The sequence below is a fragment of the Cnephaeus nilssonii genome (genome assembly GCF_951640355.1).
Source record: "Cnephaeus nilssonii genome assembly, chromosome: 12".
Taxonomy (NCBI): Eukaryota; Metazoa; Chordata; class Mammalia; order Chiroptera; family Vespertilionidae; genus Cnephaeus; species Cnephaeus nilssonii.
Window position 1 is genome coordinate 24,812,359 of NC_137083.1, and position 17,371 is coordinate 24,829,729.

At 45.9% G+C, this 17,371-nt stretch overlaps 1 protein-coding gene across 1 annotated transcript in view; it reads left to right on the top strand.

Moving 5' to 3' along the window:
• Positions 1 to 533: 533 nt before the first annotated feature.
• Positions 534 to 17,371, top strand: part of SLC25A13 (solute carrier family 25 member 13) — a 161,184-nt gene continuing 144,346 nt past the window's right edge. Inside the window, exon 1 of the mRNA XM_079786798.1 lies at positions 534 to 722. Within this exon, the coding sequence (XP_079642924.1) occupies positions 708 to 722 (15 nt within the window). The 5' untranslated portion in view covers positions 534 to 707. The remainder of the gene's footprint in view (positions 723 to 17,371) is intronic.

The following is a 17,371-nucleotide window of genomic DNA, read 5'->3' on the forward strand; positions in this document are numbered from 1 at the left end:
GTAGGGTATATCCCCCCCACCCCCACCTCCCAGTCCTAATATGCAGGGCTGAAATAAAGTAGCCCTATAAATATAAATATGTTCTGCAAAGGTGTTTATATATCTATTTAGCACATAAGAGTTTACCAGATTTGACTGGAAGCAGGCTTGCCAGCAAAATCACTTTGCTATCTTCCCTTCGACTGGTCAATGCTTTGGGGTCCATTACCTGACAGTATAGAATGGGGTCCCCTTGGAAGGAAACTGACAAGGAAAAGCTGGCTAACCATGTGACCTAGTGGAGTTCTCAACTTCCCCTGACCTAGTGGAGTTCTGTGCCGGTACCAGTGGCAGCCGTCGCGAGGCCACCTGACCAAAGGAGAGGGGCTGGCACCCCGCCACCGCCCCAGGGCCCTCGCCTCGGAAATTAGCCGGGGTCACGTGCCCGCCTGCAGTCCACCGCCTGCGGACCCTGGCCCGCCCCGGCCGCAGGGCAGAGGCCACCGGATCACGCGCGCCGCGGCGGCCCGGGCCGGCCCAGCCAATGGGCTGGCGGCGCCCGCAGGTCCCGCGCGGGCGGGAGGGCGTGGGGAGGCAGGCCGGGCGCGCACGCCGCCGGGCCCTATCGCCGCCTCCACCGCCTCCCGGACGGGAAGTGAGCTGCCCGGGTCCGCAGTGCGAGCGCGCCGGTGAGAGGGTCCCGCAGTTGCCCGCACGCGGGACGAAGCATGGCGGCCGCCAAGGTAAGCGTCGGCCGGTGGCCCCGGGGAGCGCGCGGGTCGGATCGGGCCGGGGGGGCGCGACAGCTCGGGCGCGCACGTGCCGGGTGGATGCCGCCGGGGACGCACCGGGAAAGGAGCGCCGGGCAGCTGGTCCACCTTGCAGCGGCGGACGGAGGGAGGTGACCGCCACTCCCCGGCAGCACCGGCGGCCCGAGCGCGCTCCGAGGCCGGATCTCGCCGCAGAAACTTTGCAGGGGACCCTCCCACTGGGTCCGGGAGCGGAGTCGGTGCCGGATAGGCGCCCGGCGGGCTCCGCTAAGGCCGGCGAGGAGAAGCCGGTGCGCCCGGGGCGGGGGAGGGCCTGGGGTCAGCAGGTCCTTTGGGCCACCCCAGCCCTCTCCTGCCCCTGGTCCCGCTGTTGGTTGACCTGGGCTTCTCCTTCCCGGGGACGGAGCGCGGGCTGAAGCCGGATCCTTTTAGGTTTCAAAGGCCCCGCCCTCCCGCGGGCGGGGAAGTAAGTCACCTTGACTTCCGTTTTGGAGATGGCTTGGGAGAGTTGGCCCAAACTCCAGAGGACCCCCACCCCCCACTCCTTGCCCCAACCTTTCTCATCCTTCTCCCCACTCTTCCCCATCTGACAACACTTACATGCCGGCCTCTGAGCGTTTGAGAGGCTTCTTTTCAGAAATGACAGAACAGATTGTCCGGGGAGCCTGTAAGTCCTGTGAAGTTCTACTTAAAAGGAATTCTGCGGAATGTGAATCATTCACTCACCCAGAGGAAAGGCAGCTCGGACAGCCTGACCTTTCCTTTTTTTTCACCCTTTCTTGAAACCTGGACACCATTTCAGGCTCTTTGGACTCCATTTCAACTTTTCTGGCAGGATACCACATTTAGTCCCAATCCCTTGAATCATTGGCATTTATTGCTTTTAATTTTTAAGTTCAGGAAGGCAGCCCTTTAATCAAGCCTGTACAACTTCTTAGCTCATTTTAAGTGCAGTGAACTTAAATATACCCAACGTTTCAAACATTTGTCCTTAATCAAAACTTCGTGATAACCCTCAAGAGGAAAACATGGCCAACACATCATATTCCTATTCAAGCAAACTAATCACATTTGCAATGGAAATTGTAAGCAGACAAATATATTTAAATGCTGTTCAATGACTTAAGTTTCTCCAGGCTCCCCAAATCTGCAGGCTTCTTCATACTCCTAGACTCCGGGGGCCTAAATGGCCTTTCCGTTTTCAGTAATTACTCCGAGTTCCATCTTCAGGAGTGTGCTGTGTATTGTGTGTGAACACATGGGTGTATATAGCTGTTTTAGGTAGACTCTCTGAAGATCACTGGGATTCATTTTTGGAAGCTACGGTTAACCCTTTCAAACCTTGACTGTTTCTTTGCATTAAATTTGCATGCAATCAGAGTACAAGGCTTGGTATGAATTAGTTCCCTCTAGGTGAGTTCTCCCAGGAGAGTGGGTGGGAGTAGATACCCATACTCTACTGTCATTTTTACATATGCAGATGAATTAAATCATTTCACTTGATTTGGGGATAAAGTAATTGAGGAACTTAAATTGAGGAATATGCATATAATTGGAGTATAAGATAAGACTGATTAGTATGAAGTAAAACAGTGATGTGGAAGCAGGTTTCACTTTGGGGTTGTACTTTTATTAAACTGTCACATCATATCAATAAGTGCAGTTGAATTTTAGCCAAGTAGTGAGAGTCAGGGAAGATGAAACATTTCATTTTTACTCTTTGGGAACTTGTGTTTTATTTCTTTATTCATTTAAACTTGCTTCTTTTCAGGATATCTAATGGCTCACGTCATATATACATGTATTTACAATCCAGTAAGACATCAAAATCAAGTCAGAGTAGATGAGAAAAACGGCATAAAAGGGGAACGTAAGATGAAGCCAGGGCTAAGGTTCATGGAAAATATGGATCTACTTAGTAGAGATGACTGAATTTTCTAGCAGCCAAGGCAAAGAGAAAACGATCAGTGAGGTCAGCTACTTGGGAGAGAGGCCTCCTTGTATTGCTATCTGAGGGCAGTCTTTCCTCACATCCTCTCACATGCTGTGAGCAAACTGCACTGCAAACTACCCCCTGACCACAAATACATGTATGCGGGTTCCATAAGGCCGTTTCTTACAATGTCCATCATTGTACCTCAAGGGCAGTGCAGTAGTACATTTAGTCTTAAAATGCCCCCAATGAGCTGTGCTGGAGTACTTCAGTCCAAGGGTGCCCCTTACTTAGTTGCCTTTGGGCACAATCCTTGGGTGATTCTGTCAGCTACAGTCAGTGCTGGGCAGCCCATGTTGGTGGCCACCCTCTTTGCTTTTTGCTGAAGTGCAGATATTCCATGTTGCTGTGTTGAACACAGAGCCATAGGGTTAACAGTCTCATCTGGGGTAGGATTGACATTCCCTCTTAAAACTAGGAGAGAAGCTCCTTCAATGGAGGGTTTAAGAAATTGGGCCAAGAATCTGGGACTCAACAATTGTAGGTGAATGCCAGCACTCACTATGGTGACTTGTTTGATTCTTCCAGCAGATTTGTTATTTTCTGGATGCACTGAGCCACAACTAGCAGTGTCTTGATCTCTTGACCATTTATTCTTAGTTTCCTTGGTCTTTTATTTATTCAAATGTAATGAATTATTCAGTAGCCTTCTTACTAAATAGGAAGGCTGAGAATGTAGTCATTGCTTTTTGTTTTGATTTCTGCATGAAGAATAATACTTAATGATGCAAGAGGTGTTTGTTTTTCATGAAGTAACATTGATCTAAAACTCCTGGTGTTTTGAGATGAACTGGAAAGAGCTTCCATTTGCTTGCTGCCTACTTTTGTAGGAATAATGTTGTGTTGTTAGATGGTAAATGATAAGTGATCTGCCTCTACTATTTGTGTTGTTTTGAGTGTTTCTTTGAAAAACTTCCAAATACTGCCCTGTATGTATTACAATGAAAATGAGTTTTTTGTGTTTTTTTTTAAACTTTTCCTTTCCCTCTTCCCCATTTTGGTTGTAGTGAACATTTTTTCTTTGTCACTGGTTGAGTTTATACATTCAGAATGATGAAATTAAATGTATTACAATGAAAATGAGTTGTTGTTTTTTAAACTTCTCCTTTCCCTCTGCCCCATTTTGGTTGTAGTGAACATTTTCTCTTTGTCACTGGTTGAGTTTATATATTCAGAATGATGAAATTAAACTAGATGAAACTGTTAACAGGGAATGCTCACTTGAGTTCAGGCATGAGAGGTGTTCAGGTGTAAAACTGGACATGGACCAATAATTTGGGTGACATTAGCCTAGAGCTAAATGAAAGAAATTTAGGGATGAAGTAAAGCACTGATAATACAGGCACAACTTGGAGATACTGAGGTTTTGGTTCTAGACCACCGCAATAACGAGAGTCGTAATCTTTTTGCTGATGGAGGGTCTTGTCTTCGCTTTGTAAGAAATGCACATCTGTAAAGCACAACAAAGTGAAATACAATAAAATGAAGTGTGCCTGTTGTAATGGAAATTTGGTCTGTAGGACTAGTACATTTAGTATTGGTATTCCATTCTTGGATGAATTGTTGCTGTCATCATAGATCCATTTAAAATTGTGTACTCATTGGGTTCTTTCTAAATTCCACATGGGACTAAGCTGAGGATATGAAAGTGAATTGGACTGTATTTGGGCCTTTAAGAAAACCACAACCGTATTAGAGGTTAAGTGCTCCCATGGAAGAGCTCTCTAGAGTGAGTGCCGTAACAAGGGCTGTGGGAGCATCAGGGAAGGAGCCCGTTTCTGTGGGGGTGAGAGGAAGAAATGTCTCAAGGGCGGTATTTCGGAAGAAATGAGTGTACCAGTGATAGGAAACAGCAAGTGAAAGGCAGAGAGGTGAGAGCACAGGCTACATTTAGGGGATGGCAGGTAATAAAATAAATCCAAGAGCAGCTAACAGTTATTGAGTGCTTACGAGATAGGAGATTTAATTTTAAAGCTTTTCATTATTAACTCCCTTAATGCCTTGAACAGTCTTTTGAGTTATATACTATCATCCCAGGTTTACAGATGAAGACTGGGATACCAAGGGGTGATCTGATAATCAGGAAGTAGGGAGCTGGGGTTTAAATCCAGCCTGTGTGGCTCCAGAGTCTGTGCTGTTACCCTGTCTGCCATATTGTCCGTCTGATGGTTTAGCATGGCTCAGAGTAGAGTTTATGGGAGAAGGGAGAGATGGCTTAGGAGGGGAAATTAGGCACCTTAGTTTAAACCAAACTTTTATTTTAGGACCACTTACATGGTGCCTACTATGTACCAGGCATTTTCCCTAGTGCTTTACAAATAATCACTCAATTAATTTTCATAATACTAAAAAGTAGGTGCTCTCTATTTTTGTCCTCATGTTACAGGTGAGAAAACTGAGCTCCAGAGAGGTTATGTCATTTCCTCAAGGTTGTACAGCGAGTAAGTTATACAGCCTGAGTTTGAGCCCTTCTAGTCTGTATTCGGAGTCTCTGCTCTTAACCCTTCTCTTCCCAGGCCTTAAAAGGAGTTCCATTTGCAAAGGTGCCTGTGAGGATTCACACACCATCAATTATGAACATGCATATTTCCTGATGGTCCCAGTTCAGTAATTTGTCTCTGTAGAATGCTTTGGCGCTCAGCATACGTTTCATTCATATACTGAGTGTGTATATTTGTTAAATGGCTTTCAAACCACATTGCACAGGCCAGGGATTGTCATATACCATTTACCATACAATTCATATACCATACAATTCACCCACTTAAAGTGTACAATTTAATGGCTTTTCGTATCGTCACAGAGTTGGGCAGCTATCATCACTGTCATATACCTTTGTAAAACATTTTAACTCAGTATTTAACCTCCATTTTATGTTTCTCACCTGCAATAATACCCTCTTCAGAGGTTTGTTATTGAGGATAAAATGTGATTGAGTTTATTAAGGATATTCTGCAGATTGAAGGTTTTCTCTTCTTTATGGTAAAAAATGCTAGGTATTTGGTGGTATAATAATATCATCATAAAGCAGACCAGTTGTTTGTGGTAGGCAGGAAGGACTGCTTGAGTTGGTTTTACGCTACCATGGTGATGGTACGTTTCGGTGGTTTCACTGATGTTTGGATTTAGGGTTTCTTAAATTGATGGAGGTGGGTAAACCTTGGGGGTATATATAACACTCTTCCCCTCATCAATTCTGTCCCCCTTGCTAGGTGAAGAAATGGAGTCTAAGAAAAATTTGTAATTGGTCCAGTTTTCCTTGAAGTCCCTTTGCATTTTGTACTATTGGAGGCTAAGGATTCTCAGCACATTGTAGTCATCTGAACAGGGTTAAAAATGCCGACGCCCAGGTGCTACCCAGAGGCTCTGATTTCATTAGACTTCGGTGTGGCCTGAGCCTCAAAGTGTTTTAAAAGCTCTCCAGGTGAATCAGATGTGCTCTAAGGCCACTGCCCAAGGCTGTTCTTGTGCTCTTTGCTTCAGTTGATCCTCTGATGGTTCCTTCTTGGGATAAGGAAGAATGAACGCAGAGGGCTACATGAACTTCCCTGGGGTGTCCATTAAAAGGAAGGGTGTGTGTGGGGGGTCCCTATAAGTCCTCTTCTTTCTTGGCTACTTAATTTCAGTCCTCCTGCCCCGTAGCACCTTGGTGCTCAGGCATCGAGTTTATACACTTTTGTAATTATCCTAGAATATAGGTTTTCTCACCAAAGTGGTTGAAAGCTCCTTTTGTCTCCTGCGAAGCCTCGGAGGTGGTGGGTGCCCGAGGCGGGAAACGTTGCCAAGAACAGCGCTGGCCTGGCAGCCTTTCCCCTGGCAAACCTAGTTCCGTGTGGTCCCCGCTCCCCAGTTAGGTCACCCGGCTTTATAAGCCTTGGCCCGCAAATGCAGAAGTGGGGGCTGGGAAGGGCTGAAAGTCAGTGTGTCGTGTAAGAAAATCAGGGAGCAGGTCTCTTTGGATATTGAGTTCTTTTCTAAGGTTGCTGGCGGAGTCTGACTCCTGCACCTTTGACCTTTTGTCCTGTGACCAGCCTGCGCTTCTGTCGAGTTCTTACCTGGCATCGTTCTTTCTGTTCTCCACTGCCCATGAGGACTAGGCCTGCTGAGCATGGTCCCTTCCTGTGCTCCTGCAGCATAAGCACCTCTCCTCCTTGCCATGTGTGCTTGGTTGCCTCTGGTGGGGTCTTGGAACAGAGGAATGTGTGAATCTGCGGATACCTGTTGATTTGCTTGGGAGTAAGGAGGATGTACCTTGTCACAGGGATGTAATTCCCTTAGAAAAATATTTGATAACTGAGCAAACCTCCCTCTCTCTCTCCTCTCTCTCTCTCCCTCTCTCTCCTCTCTCTCTCTCTCTCTCTCTCTCTCTCTCTCTCTCTCTCTCTCTCTCTCTCTCTTAATGGCCTATTTAACCAGAACTTCTGGTTGGGTCACACTGACCCAGCCAATGGTGGCTTTGGTCTGTTCCCTCAGAATTATTCCCAGTGGCTATTTTGTAGACCTGGTGGTCTGATCTGTTGATTGGAAAACTTTAGAAGATAGAGTACTCATACTCACCATTTCTTTTGGAAATTTGCTGGTTGAAAATAGGCCCGGATGGTTCCTTGTGACCTTAGGCGCTGACAACATAGCAAAGTGGGCAGCGTTGAAAGTCTTAGCAATTCAACCTAAATAAGCCACTCTATTTAATGACGGTTATTAGGCTGGTTGCTTTGTCTTGATTTCCGCATGTAGTCACAGCTTCCACATGTTATCCGTGAACACTGTTGATATGAGTCGGATATGTCAAAAGACACAGTTTTATGGTAAAATATCTTCTGCATAAGACATTTGCAGTACCATTTCTAAGAAAATTGTAAGTGTAGAAAATATAAGTAAATGTAGGGGAAGAAAAAGTTTTCCTCAGTCCTCTTTGGGTCTCTGGCTGGGTCTGAAAATTAAACTGACCAAGACAAATTAACAGGACAAAAAGCATACAAATTGTATTGAATTTTTACAAGTACATGAGAGCCTTCACAGGCTAATAAGACCCCAGAAGAAGTGATCAGAGCAAGAAGCTTTTATTCCTTTTAGACAAAGAAATAGTACTTTTGTGAAGAATTGACAGGAAAAAGGGTGCTAGGGTAGGGTTAGTAAATGGTGAAGAAGTAACCAGGCAGATAAGGGGTAGTTTAACAAGGTTTGTTTGTACAGATTTCTTGGCCCCCAATTCCCCAACTCTGGTGATAAGAATGTCTTCCCTCCTCCTGGCACTGGGAGGGTACCCTTAACCTGGGAATTTTGTGACCAGTTTCAGAGAAGGAGGGTGTGTTGGTGGTTGGGTAGAAGGTCACAGTGACCTTCCTGTTTCTGCCCTTGTTTGTTTGTTTTTTCAGATTTCTTCAGCTTAAGATATTCAATATGCCAAGGTGCTATATTTTGGGGTAGTGTGTTTAGAACTCCATCATAAGCCTGTTTTGATGCATCTTTAGTGTTTTCTTCAGGTTAGACCCAAGATCCTATTCCCCCTGAAAGGTGATGGCTCCGTGTTCACTCCTCACGCGCCAGCCTTGCATTGTCAGCTGTTTGTTGGAAATCTCAACTTGCCCGTCTCAGAGATATTGCAGAGTCCGCTTACCTAGAATTGAATTTACCTCCTTGGTCGTGCCTCACTGTCAGCCTGCAACGTAGTTTTCCTAAGTACCAGGAGAGACATCACCTGTGAGAATTTGGATGTTGGCAGAGATGGGTTAGGTAACCTCTTCTTCTTCCCCGAGAGGCGTGTCCTGTCTCCTCCATCGATGTTCAGGTTGCCATTGCTTTTTAGCCACAGCATTGCCATAGCTTCCCAGCTGGTCTTGCCTTTGGTCGTTTCCCTGTACTTCTCTCTTCATTCTGTCCAGAACTGTCCAAAGAAGCTTCTAAGATTGGCTCTTGTAGTCACGTTAGTAGCAGTATTGTGTTCCTGGGTATAGATCTTCACAGTTTTAAAAAAATGCTTTAAGTGTGTTACTGGGACCCACCATCTGCCAGCTCCTATACTAAGTGCTGGGCTTCCCCAAATGCCAAGCTTGAGTGTGTTTTCAAGAACTCAGAGTTTACAGGGATTAAAATAAACAGATAATCTGAAGACCCAAATTTCATTATTTGACCTTAATAATCACCTACAAGGTAGCAGGGAAGGCATAGCCTTTTCTAACAGAGAAATTTAAGAGTGGCCGCTTACACTTTTGTAACACTCATAAAAAAGCCAGGCACTCTGTGTAGGAAATAATTTAATCTTCACCACAGTCCTATGACATGTAGTGCTGTATTGTCTCCATTATACAGTTGGGGAAACTCATCTGCATACTAGTAGAGTGGTTAAGACTCTTGAGACACAGAGAGATTAAGTGACTTGTCTAAGGTCACACAGCTTCTACGTGGCAGAGCTGTGGTTTGAACACAGGCAGCCTGGCTCCAGAGTCCGAGCACATGACCACTGTACCCACATTGCCCTCTTTAATTTACCTTGCTACACAGTGTGGATTCATGTTGCATACCGAATGCAATTTAATCTCTTTACCCTGCTAACGCCTCCCTGGCCTTGGCTGTTGTCGAACAGTCATTCCCTTGTCATGTCCTTCACAGCAGTTTGTGAATGGGACATATCCAAACCCTGTTCACATTCCTTGCCATAAAGCTATGGCAACAGTGTAGTGGGGGAAAAGGAGCCTGCTTGTTTAACTTAGAGTTGTCAGAGATAGGAATGTTTGGGGCCATTTCTCTATATTGGCGGGCAGATTTTGCTTATTATTATTATTTTTTTTAATTCTACCCTTCAGTTTTAGGAAAAGGGATCTTAGTTTTATTTCCCCATTTCTTGAAGCACCTGTCAGGATGTTAAAAACCCATGCTCCAAGTTGGTTGGTTCCAATCAAGATTCAGACACAGTCCACACATGGCATTTAGTTGCTGTGTCTTTTGCGTATTGCTAGCCCAGGGGTGGAGGGAGGTAGGTGGCTTGCAAGGAAAGGCTGGTGATATGTCAGGTCTCTTATCTGACGCTGCCGGGCCCACCGGCAAGCACTTCCCTGCCCCGTGAGCATGCACACACTATTTCATTGCAGGTGAAGTTCACGCTGCGTGTGAGGATTCCACTTTCTCCCATTGTCTTCCACTCAGCTCTGGAAGCAAAAGCTCAGCCCCTGGCTCTTTTTTACGGTGGTGCTTGAAGACTTCTGTTGGTCCATTTTTGGTGTCCACCAGCACTTTGAGAAGAGCCTAGTTTTGACCGTTGCCCAATTTTCTATTAGGTTGTTTGCCTTTTCCCATTGATTTGTTCTAAGGGCATTTAAAAAATGTAAGAACCTTGGCCCTCTGTCCTACCAGTTACACTTTTATTTATTTACTAGTGGCCCAGTGCACGAAATTCGTGCATGGGGGGGAGGGGGTCCCTCAGCTGGGCCTGCACCCTCTCCAATCTGGGACCCCTTTAGGGATCAGGCCTAAACTGCTAGTCGGACATCCCTCTTGCAATCTGGGACTGCTGGCTCCTAACCGCTCACCTGCCTGCCTGCCTGATTGCCCCTAACCACTCTGCCTGACAGCCTGCTTACCCCCAATTGGCCCCCTCTGCTGGCCTGCTCACCCCCAACTGCCCCTCCCCGCCAGCGTGATCATCCCCAATGGCCCCACCCACCGGCCTAATCACCCACAACTCCTGTCCCATCCTGGCCTGATCACCCACAACTGCCCTCCCCTCTTGGCCTCTAACCGCCTCTTCCTCGGCCCTGCCACCATGGCTTTGTCCAGGAGAATGTCCGGAAGGTCTCCTGGAAGGTCACCCAGTCCAATTAGCATATTACCCTTTTATTAGTATAGATTTTTTTGCAAGTGATGTTTAACTGGCTCACTCTCACTTTTGATTTAAAACAACTTTTTATATTACATATTAATCTTTTCCTTTACTGAATTCTGCGTCGTCTGTCATGTTTAAACACAGCTTCCCACCTTAATATTACCCAAGAAACCACTTGTGTTTTTCTAGTACTCTTTATCAGCCTCTCTCCCTCTTTTTAAAGATTATATCTGATTATCTGCAGTTATTTTGATATAAGATGAAAGGTTAGGGGACCGGTTTAATTTTTGTAGTTGTCCTTCAACCCCAGGAGGTCATGAACTGTCACTCCTGCCACATCATCAGCCAGCGTGGCTGCTACCAGCTCAGCCCAGACCCTCTGCTGGTTCAGATGCTTAAGATGGAATCTGATTCATTCAGAAGCTGAGCGCCTTCCCCTAGGGCTCCGCTGTCCGCTGCTGACTCAGCCAACGGGCCTCTGAACATGGAAAGGATACCAGTCACTGGGGAGCCAGGCACTGCCAGCTTCTCTCCCAAGTTACCCTCCTTTCATTCAGTCCTCATACTCGTGTTCTCTCTCTCACAGATGAGAAAACAGGAGGTCGTATTAATGGTTAACGATGGAGTGAGAGCTTAAACGTATAATTGTAAACCCCACGAAGTAGGTGCAAACAGCATTCTGTGAGGGGAATCTGGTTGCAGAATCTGGAAAATCTTCCTGGAGGAACTGGCATTTGACTTGGGCCTTTTAAATTTACTTTCAACAATAAAGATAAACTTAGAAAGAAAAGAATGGCAGCATTGCCTGGCCAGTGTGGTTCAGTTGGTTGAACCTCATCCCATGCACCAGAAGGTCGCTGGTTCGATTCCTGGTCAGTCATGTCACAGTCCATGGGCTGTGGGAGAGGGTGGAGGAGGGGCTCACTCGAGTGAAATCATGCAGAGTCTTTGGGATGAATCCAGGCTGTACAGAGGGCTCCTGTTCTTTTTCTTTACACGTCCTCTGAATAGTCCTTGACTATTCTTCAGGTGTATGATGTTGATGCACAGAAGAATTGTGAACAGGTAGGGTACCATTTAGTGGAAGCAACTTGTCCATTGTCTTTGATTAGCTGCTTTCCCCTGCATTTATTAAGTTAGCTGATCGCTCTCCGAAGCCATTTTAACTTTCTGTGGCAGTATCTGGGCTCCAGCCACTTGTGTGATCTCCTAAGTAGAGCCTTTCAGCACTTTATAAATATGCCATATACTTTTTATATTCCTTTGTTCCCCATCAGGAACACACATCCCAATCTTCAGAACAGCACAATCAGTTTTTATTCATTTAAGGAGCAGTAGTAATTTGACACTTGCTAATATGTAACAAATTATACTGGGAGCGGTAATTACAATTGCAGCTGGTTCCTAATTATACTGTAACCTTGATGCTTAAAAAAATTGAGACTGAGTTCAGCATATAATACTGGAGACTAATACTCTACATTAGGCAGGTCTGCCTTCTACTGAACCTGGGCATTCATGTATCACTAGAGGCCCGGTGCAAGAAATTCGTGCATGGGGGCGAGGGGGTGTCCCTCAGCCCAGCCTGCACCCTCTCCAATTTGGGACCCCTCGAGGGATGTCCGACTGCCCGTTTAGGCCCTACCGGGATCGGGCCTAAACGGGCAGTCAGACATCCCTCTCACAATCTAGGACTGCTGGCTCCCAACTGCTCACCTGCCTGCCTTTCTGATTGCCCCTAACCACCTCTGCCTGCCAGCCTGATCACCCCCTAACCACTCCCCTGCCAGCCTGTTTGCCCCTAACTGCCCTCCCCTGCAGGCCTGGTCACCCCTAACTGCCCTCCCCTGCAGGCCTGGTTCCCCCCCAACTGCTCTCCCCTGTAGGCCTGGGTCCCCCCCAACTGCCCTTCCCTGCAGGCCCGATCGCCCTCAACTTCCCTCCTCTGCTGGCCTGGTCACCTCTAACTGCCCTCCCCTGCAGGCTTGATTGCCCCCAACTGCCCTCCCTTGCAGAACTGGTCCCTCCCAACTGCCCTTCCCCGCTGGCCATCTTGTGGCGGCCATCTTGTGTCCACATGGTGGCAGCCATCTTTGACCAAATGGGGGCAGCCATCTTGTGTGTTGGAGTGATGGTCAGTTTGCATATTACTCTTTTATTAGATAGGATAGAGGTCTGGTGCACAGGTGGGGGCCAGCTGGTTTGCCCTGAAAGGTGTCCCGGATCAGGGTAGGGGTTCCCTTGGGGTGTGGGGCAGCCTGGGCGAGGGGCCTGTGGTGGTTTGCAGGCCAGCCACGCCCCCCGGCGACCCAAGCAGAGGCCCTGGTATCTGGGATTTATTTATCTTCTATAATTGAAACTTTGTAGCCTTGAGTGGAGACCAAGGCAGGCCAGGGCTGTGGAAGCTTGGCTTCCTCCATTGCGGGGGGCAACTCAAGCCTCCTGCTCTCTCCAGCTCCGTGGCTGCCGCCATTTTTGTTTGGGTTTATGTATCTTCTATAATTGAAAATTTGTAGCCTTAAGTGGAGGCCTGGGCCAGCCAGTGTGTGTGGAAAGCTTGGCTTCCTCCATTGCCAGGGAAACCCAAGCCTCCTGCTCACTCCGTGGCTGCAGCCATATTGGTTGGGTTAATTTGCATACCCGCTCCTGATTGGCTGGTGGGCGTGGCTTGTGGGTGTAGTGGAGTGATGGTTAATTTGCATATTACTCTTTTATTAGATAGGCTTGCTTTCAGCTATAGTGTTGTCCAGTAGCACGATTCATAAGGATTGCTTAAGGTCTCTGTCTTTGCTTGCCAAATTCTTGGCACATCCTCCAAGTATTATAATTAGTGTCAAAAACTGGACTGTAGGGTATTTTTGGCTCTGTGATTTACTACTGCTTATTTAAGACTAAATGTCTTAAATGCCTCAGCTTCCTCATCTGAAAAATGGAGATATTAATGGCTCTTCACCTTACACAGTTTTAGAGATTTTTAAATGAGATCAGATGTAAAGTCGTTAGCATTATGCCTAGCATAGTGTCAAGGGCCCAGTCAAGGTTAGCTCATCAGTGTTAGTTGCTAAAATCAATAACAAATGACCCAGCTTCAAAGACTTTGCCTCCCTCCATGACCCCTGACTCCACCAGAATTACGATCTTAGTTCTGCAACCACTCTACCTTGTGATGGTGGCATGTATCATTACACTCTTTGTACCAACCGCTTGCTGATAAGCCTGTCATTCTCTCTGTGGGCAGGGTCTCTGGTTTATTTGGCATTGTCTCCTCAATGCCTGGCACTGGGCCTAGCACACCATAGGCTTCCCCTAGGCCATTGTGCAGCATGCACGAGCCAGTGGAGCAGCCCCATCTAAGGCTGTGGTTCTCAGCTGGGGCTGGGGTAGTTTTGCCCCCTGGGATATTTGGCAATGTCACATCTGGGAGGAGGGGATTACTACTGGTACCTAGTGAGTAAAGTCCAGGGATGTTGCTCAACATCCTACAAGGTACCAGACAGATGCCTACAACAAACAGTAATCTGACCCCAAATGTCTGTAGGTCCAAGGTTGAGCAACCTGCCTGCCTGGCTGTGGCATTGTGGAAAGGGATGGGCTTGGAGCAGATCAACCTGTTTGGCCCGAAGTTTTTTTCCAATATAAAGGAAGATAATCCAACCTGCTTTAAGGATTCTCAGAAAGAAAGGGAGATTCTATGGGTGTGTGCCTAGTGACTGCCTAGTCAGGTTCATCTTGATGGTCCTGGCTACCCATGATTTAAAAAAAAAAAAAAATAGACTTTATTTTAGTTTCATAGCAAAATTGAAAGGAAGGTTCAGAGATTTTCCATATACCACCTGCCTACACATATTCCCAGTCTCCCCCATTATTATCATCAGACACCAACAGAGGGATAACATTTGTTACAATTGATGAACCTACGTTGGCACATCATTATTACCCAAAGCCCATGGTTTATATTAAGGTTCATTCTTGATGTACATTCTATGGATGTAAACAAACTTTATAATGATATGTATCCAAACAGAGTACTTGCACTGCCTCTAAAAATCCTCTGCGCTCTGCCTGTTCGCTTTCTCTACACCCTAACCCTGTCAACCGCTGATCTTTTTCTTCTTTGCCTTTTCCAGAATGTCGTCTTCTCAAATTGACTGCTTTCACCTAGTAATATGCATTTACGTTTCCTCCATGTCTTTTCATGGCTTGATAGCTCATTTATTTTTAGGGCTCAATAACTTTCATTGTCTGGAGGTATCATAGTTTACGCATTAATTGTCAAGATGTTTGTCAAGATGTGTGCAGGTGTTTGTATAAATATAAGTTTTCAACCCCTTTGGGTAAATACTAAGAAGTATGAATGCTGGCCCAGCTGATGTCCCAGTTGTTGAGCATCTAGCTATGAACCAGGAGGTCACAGTTCGATTCCCTGGTCAAGGCACATGCTTGGGTTTCGGGCTTGATCCCCAGTGTGGGGTGTGCAGGAGGCAGCTGGTCAGTGATTCTCTCTCATCATTGATGTGATTATCGCTCTCTCCCCTCCATTCTCTGAAATCAATAAAAATATATTTTAAAAAAAAGAAGTATGAATGCTGGATCGTGTGGTGAGAGTATGTTCAGTTTTGCGAGAAACCTCCCATCTTCTTCTAGAGTGACTGTACTGTTTTTCATTCCTGCCAGCAATCTATGAGACTTCCTGTTGCTGCACATCCTCATCAGCATTTGGTGTTGTCACTCTTCCAGATTTTGGCCCTTATAACAGTTGTATAGTGATATCTCATTGCTTTGATTTGTAATTCCTTGATTGCATATATGATGGGGAGCATCTTTTCACATGCTTGTTTGCCATCTTTATATTTTCTTTGGTTTGCTTTCTGTTAAGGTCTTTGGCTCATTTTTTAATTGGGTTGTTTGTTTTCTTATTGTTAAGTTTTACGAGTTCTTTATATATTTTGGATAACAGTCCTTTATTTGCTATTATTTTGCAAATATTTTATCCCAGTCTTTTCATTCTCTTGATTCATTGGCTTACCTTTTCATTCTCTTGATAATGTCTTTCACAGAGCAGAAATTTCTATTTTAATGAAGTCCAGTTTATCAATTATTCCTTTCATGGATCATGCCTTTGGTGTTATATTTAAAAGTCTTTGCCAAATCCAAAGCCATCTAGGTTCCTACTATGTCTTCTTTTCTAAATTTATTTGCTGATTTCAGAGAGAGAGGAAGGGAGAGAGAGAAATATCCATTTGTTGTTTCACTTATTTATGTGTTCAATGGTTGATTCTTGCATGTGCCCTGATTGGGGATCGAACCCGCAGCCTTGGCATATTGGGGCAGCTCTCTAACCAACTGAGCTACAGGGCCAGGGCTACTATATCTTCTTTTTACATTTTAGCTCTGTGATCTCTATATAGCTTGGAGTTTCACATTTAGCTTTATGGTCCATTTTGTTCCACAGATCTTGAGTATCTGTTCTGGGGGGGGGGTGTGTGCGCGCGCGCGTGCGCGTTTGTGTGTGTGTGTGTGTGTGTGTGTGTGTGTGTGTGTGTGTTTCCTCCCAATCTTTTTTCTCTTCGCTTTTCAGTTTTGGAAACTTCTATTGAAATACCCTTAGTCTCAGATTCTCTCCTCAGCTGTGTCCAGTCCACTAATAAGCTCATCAAAACATTCTTCTTTACTCTTTCAGTAGTTTTTGATCTCTAGCATTTCTTTTTGGTTCTTTCTTAGAATTACCATCTTTCTGCTTATATTGCCCCATCTGTTCTTGCTTGCATACTGTCTACTTTATGCATTAAACCCTTAGCACATGAATCATAGTTGTTTTATATTCCTGGCCTGATACTTTCAACATTCCTGCCATATTTGAGTCTGATTTTGGTGCTTGTTGTGTCTCTTCAAGTTGTGTTTTTTGCCTTTTGGGATGCCTTGCCATTTTCCTTGGTAGGCAGACATGCTGTCCTGGGCAACAGGAACTGCTCTAAAGAGGCCTTTGGTGATGCGATGGTGGGAAGGAGATGAGGTGTCAGTCCATTAGAGAGCCTGTGTCCCTGGATAGTGTATTTCACATGTGTTTCTCAGTGTTTTCTTCCCCTTAGGCGGAGAGGATGGCTGGAGGTGTCCGGAGTTTGGGATTGCCTTCCCTCCGGTCAGTTAGGCTCTGATAAACCCCCGCAGGTTAGGCTGCCATTAGGTCATTTCTCTGGAGGGCAGACCTTGGTATAAAGAACAGAGGGGTCCGATGGATTTCAAAATGGTTTTCCTCTCCTCCTGCTGGAAGAGCCAGGTGTTTCTTTCTCCGATAATTCCCTGTGGGGACCAGGTGGAGTTCCAGGAGGCGAAACTCACCAAATGTGGGGAACCCCCTATGTCTGGGTCCCCTAGAGTTTTAAAACCTCCATCTTGTCCACTCTTAAGCCTCTAGCAGTTCGTTGTTTCCTGCTCAGACACTGGTTCCCACGGAGGTTTCAGTTCACAGGGTTCTGCTCTGGTCGGCTGTGATTCCCTGGTTCTGCCTTTCTGTGTCTCTAATTTTGGGGGCAGTGGTTTTTTTTTGGTGACCTCACTTTTCTGACGGATCTAGGTAGAGTTGTTGATTTTTCAGCTTTTCTGCTTTTCACTTGTTGGATAGATAGAGAAGCAGCTTTTAGGCTCCTCACCTGCTGGACTGGAAGCCCGAAGTCTCCCCACCATCTTTTGTCTAACTTTTCTGTATTGGAGAAAATCTCCACATTATAAGGCCTGCCTGCCAGAATGAATGAGTCAGAACTCAGTTCCCACCTTTCCTTGCAGCCAGAACAAAAGCACATGATCTAGCTC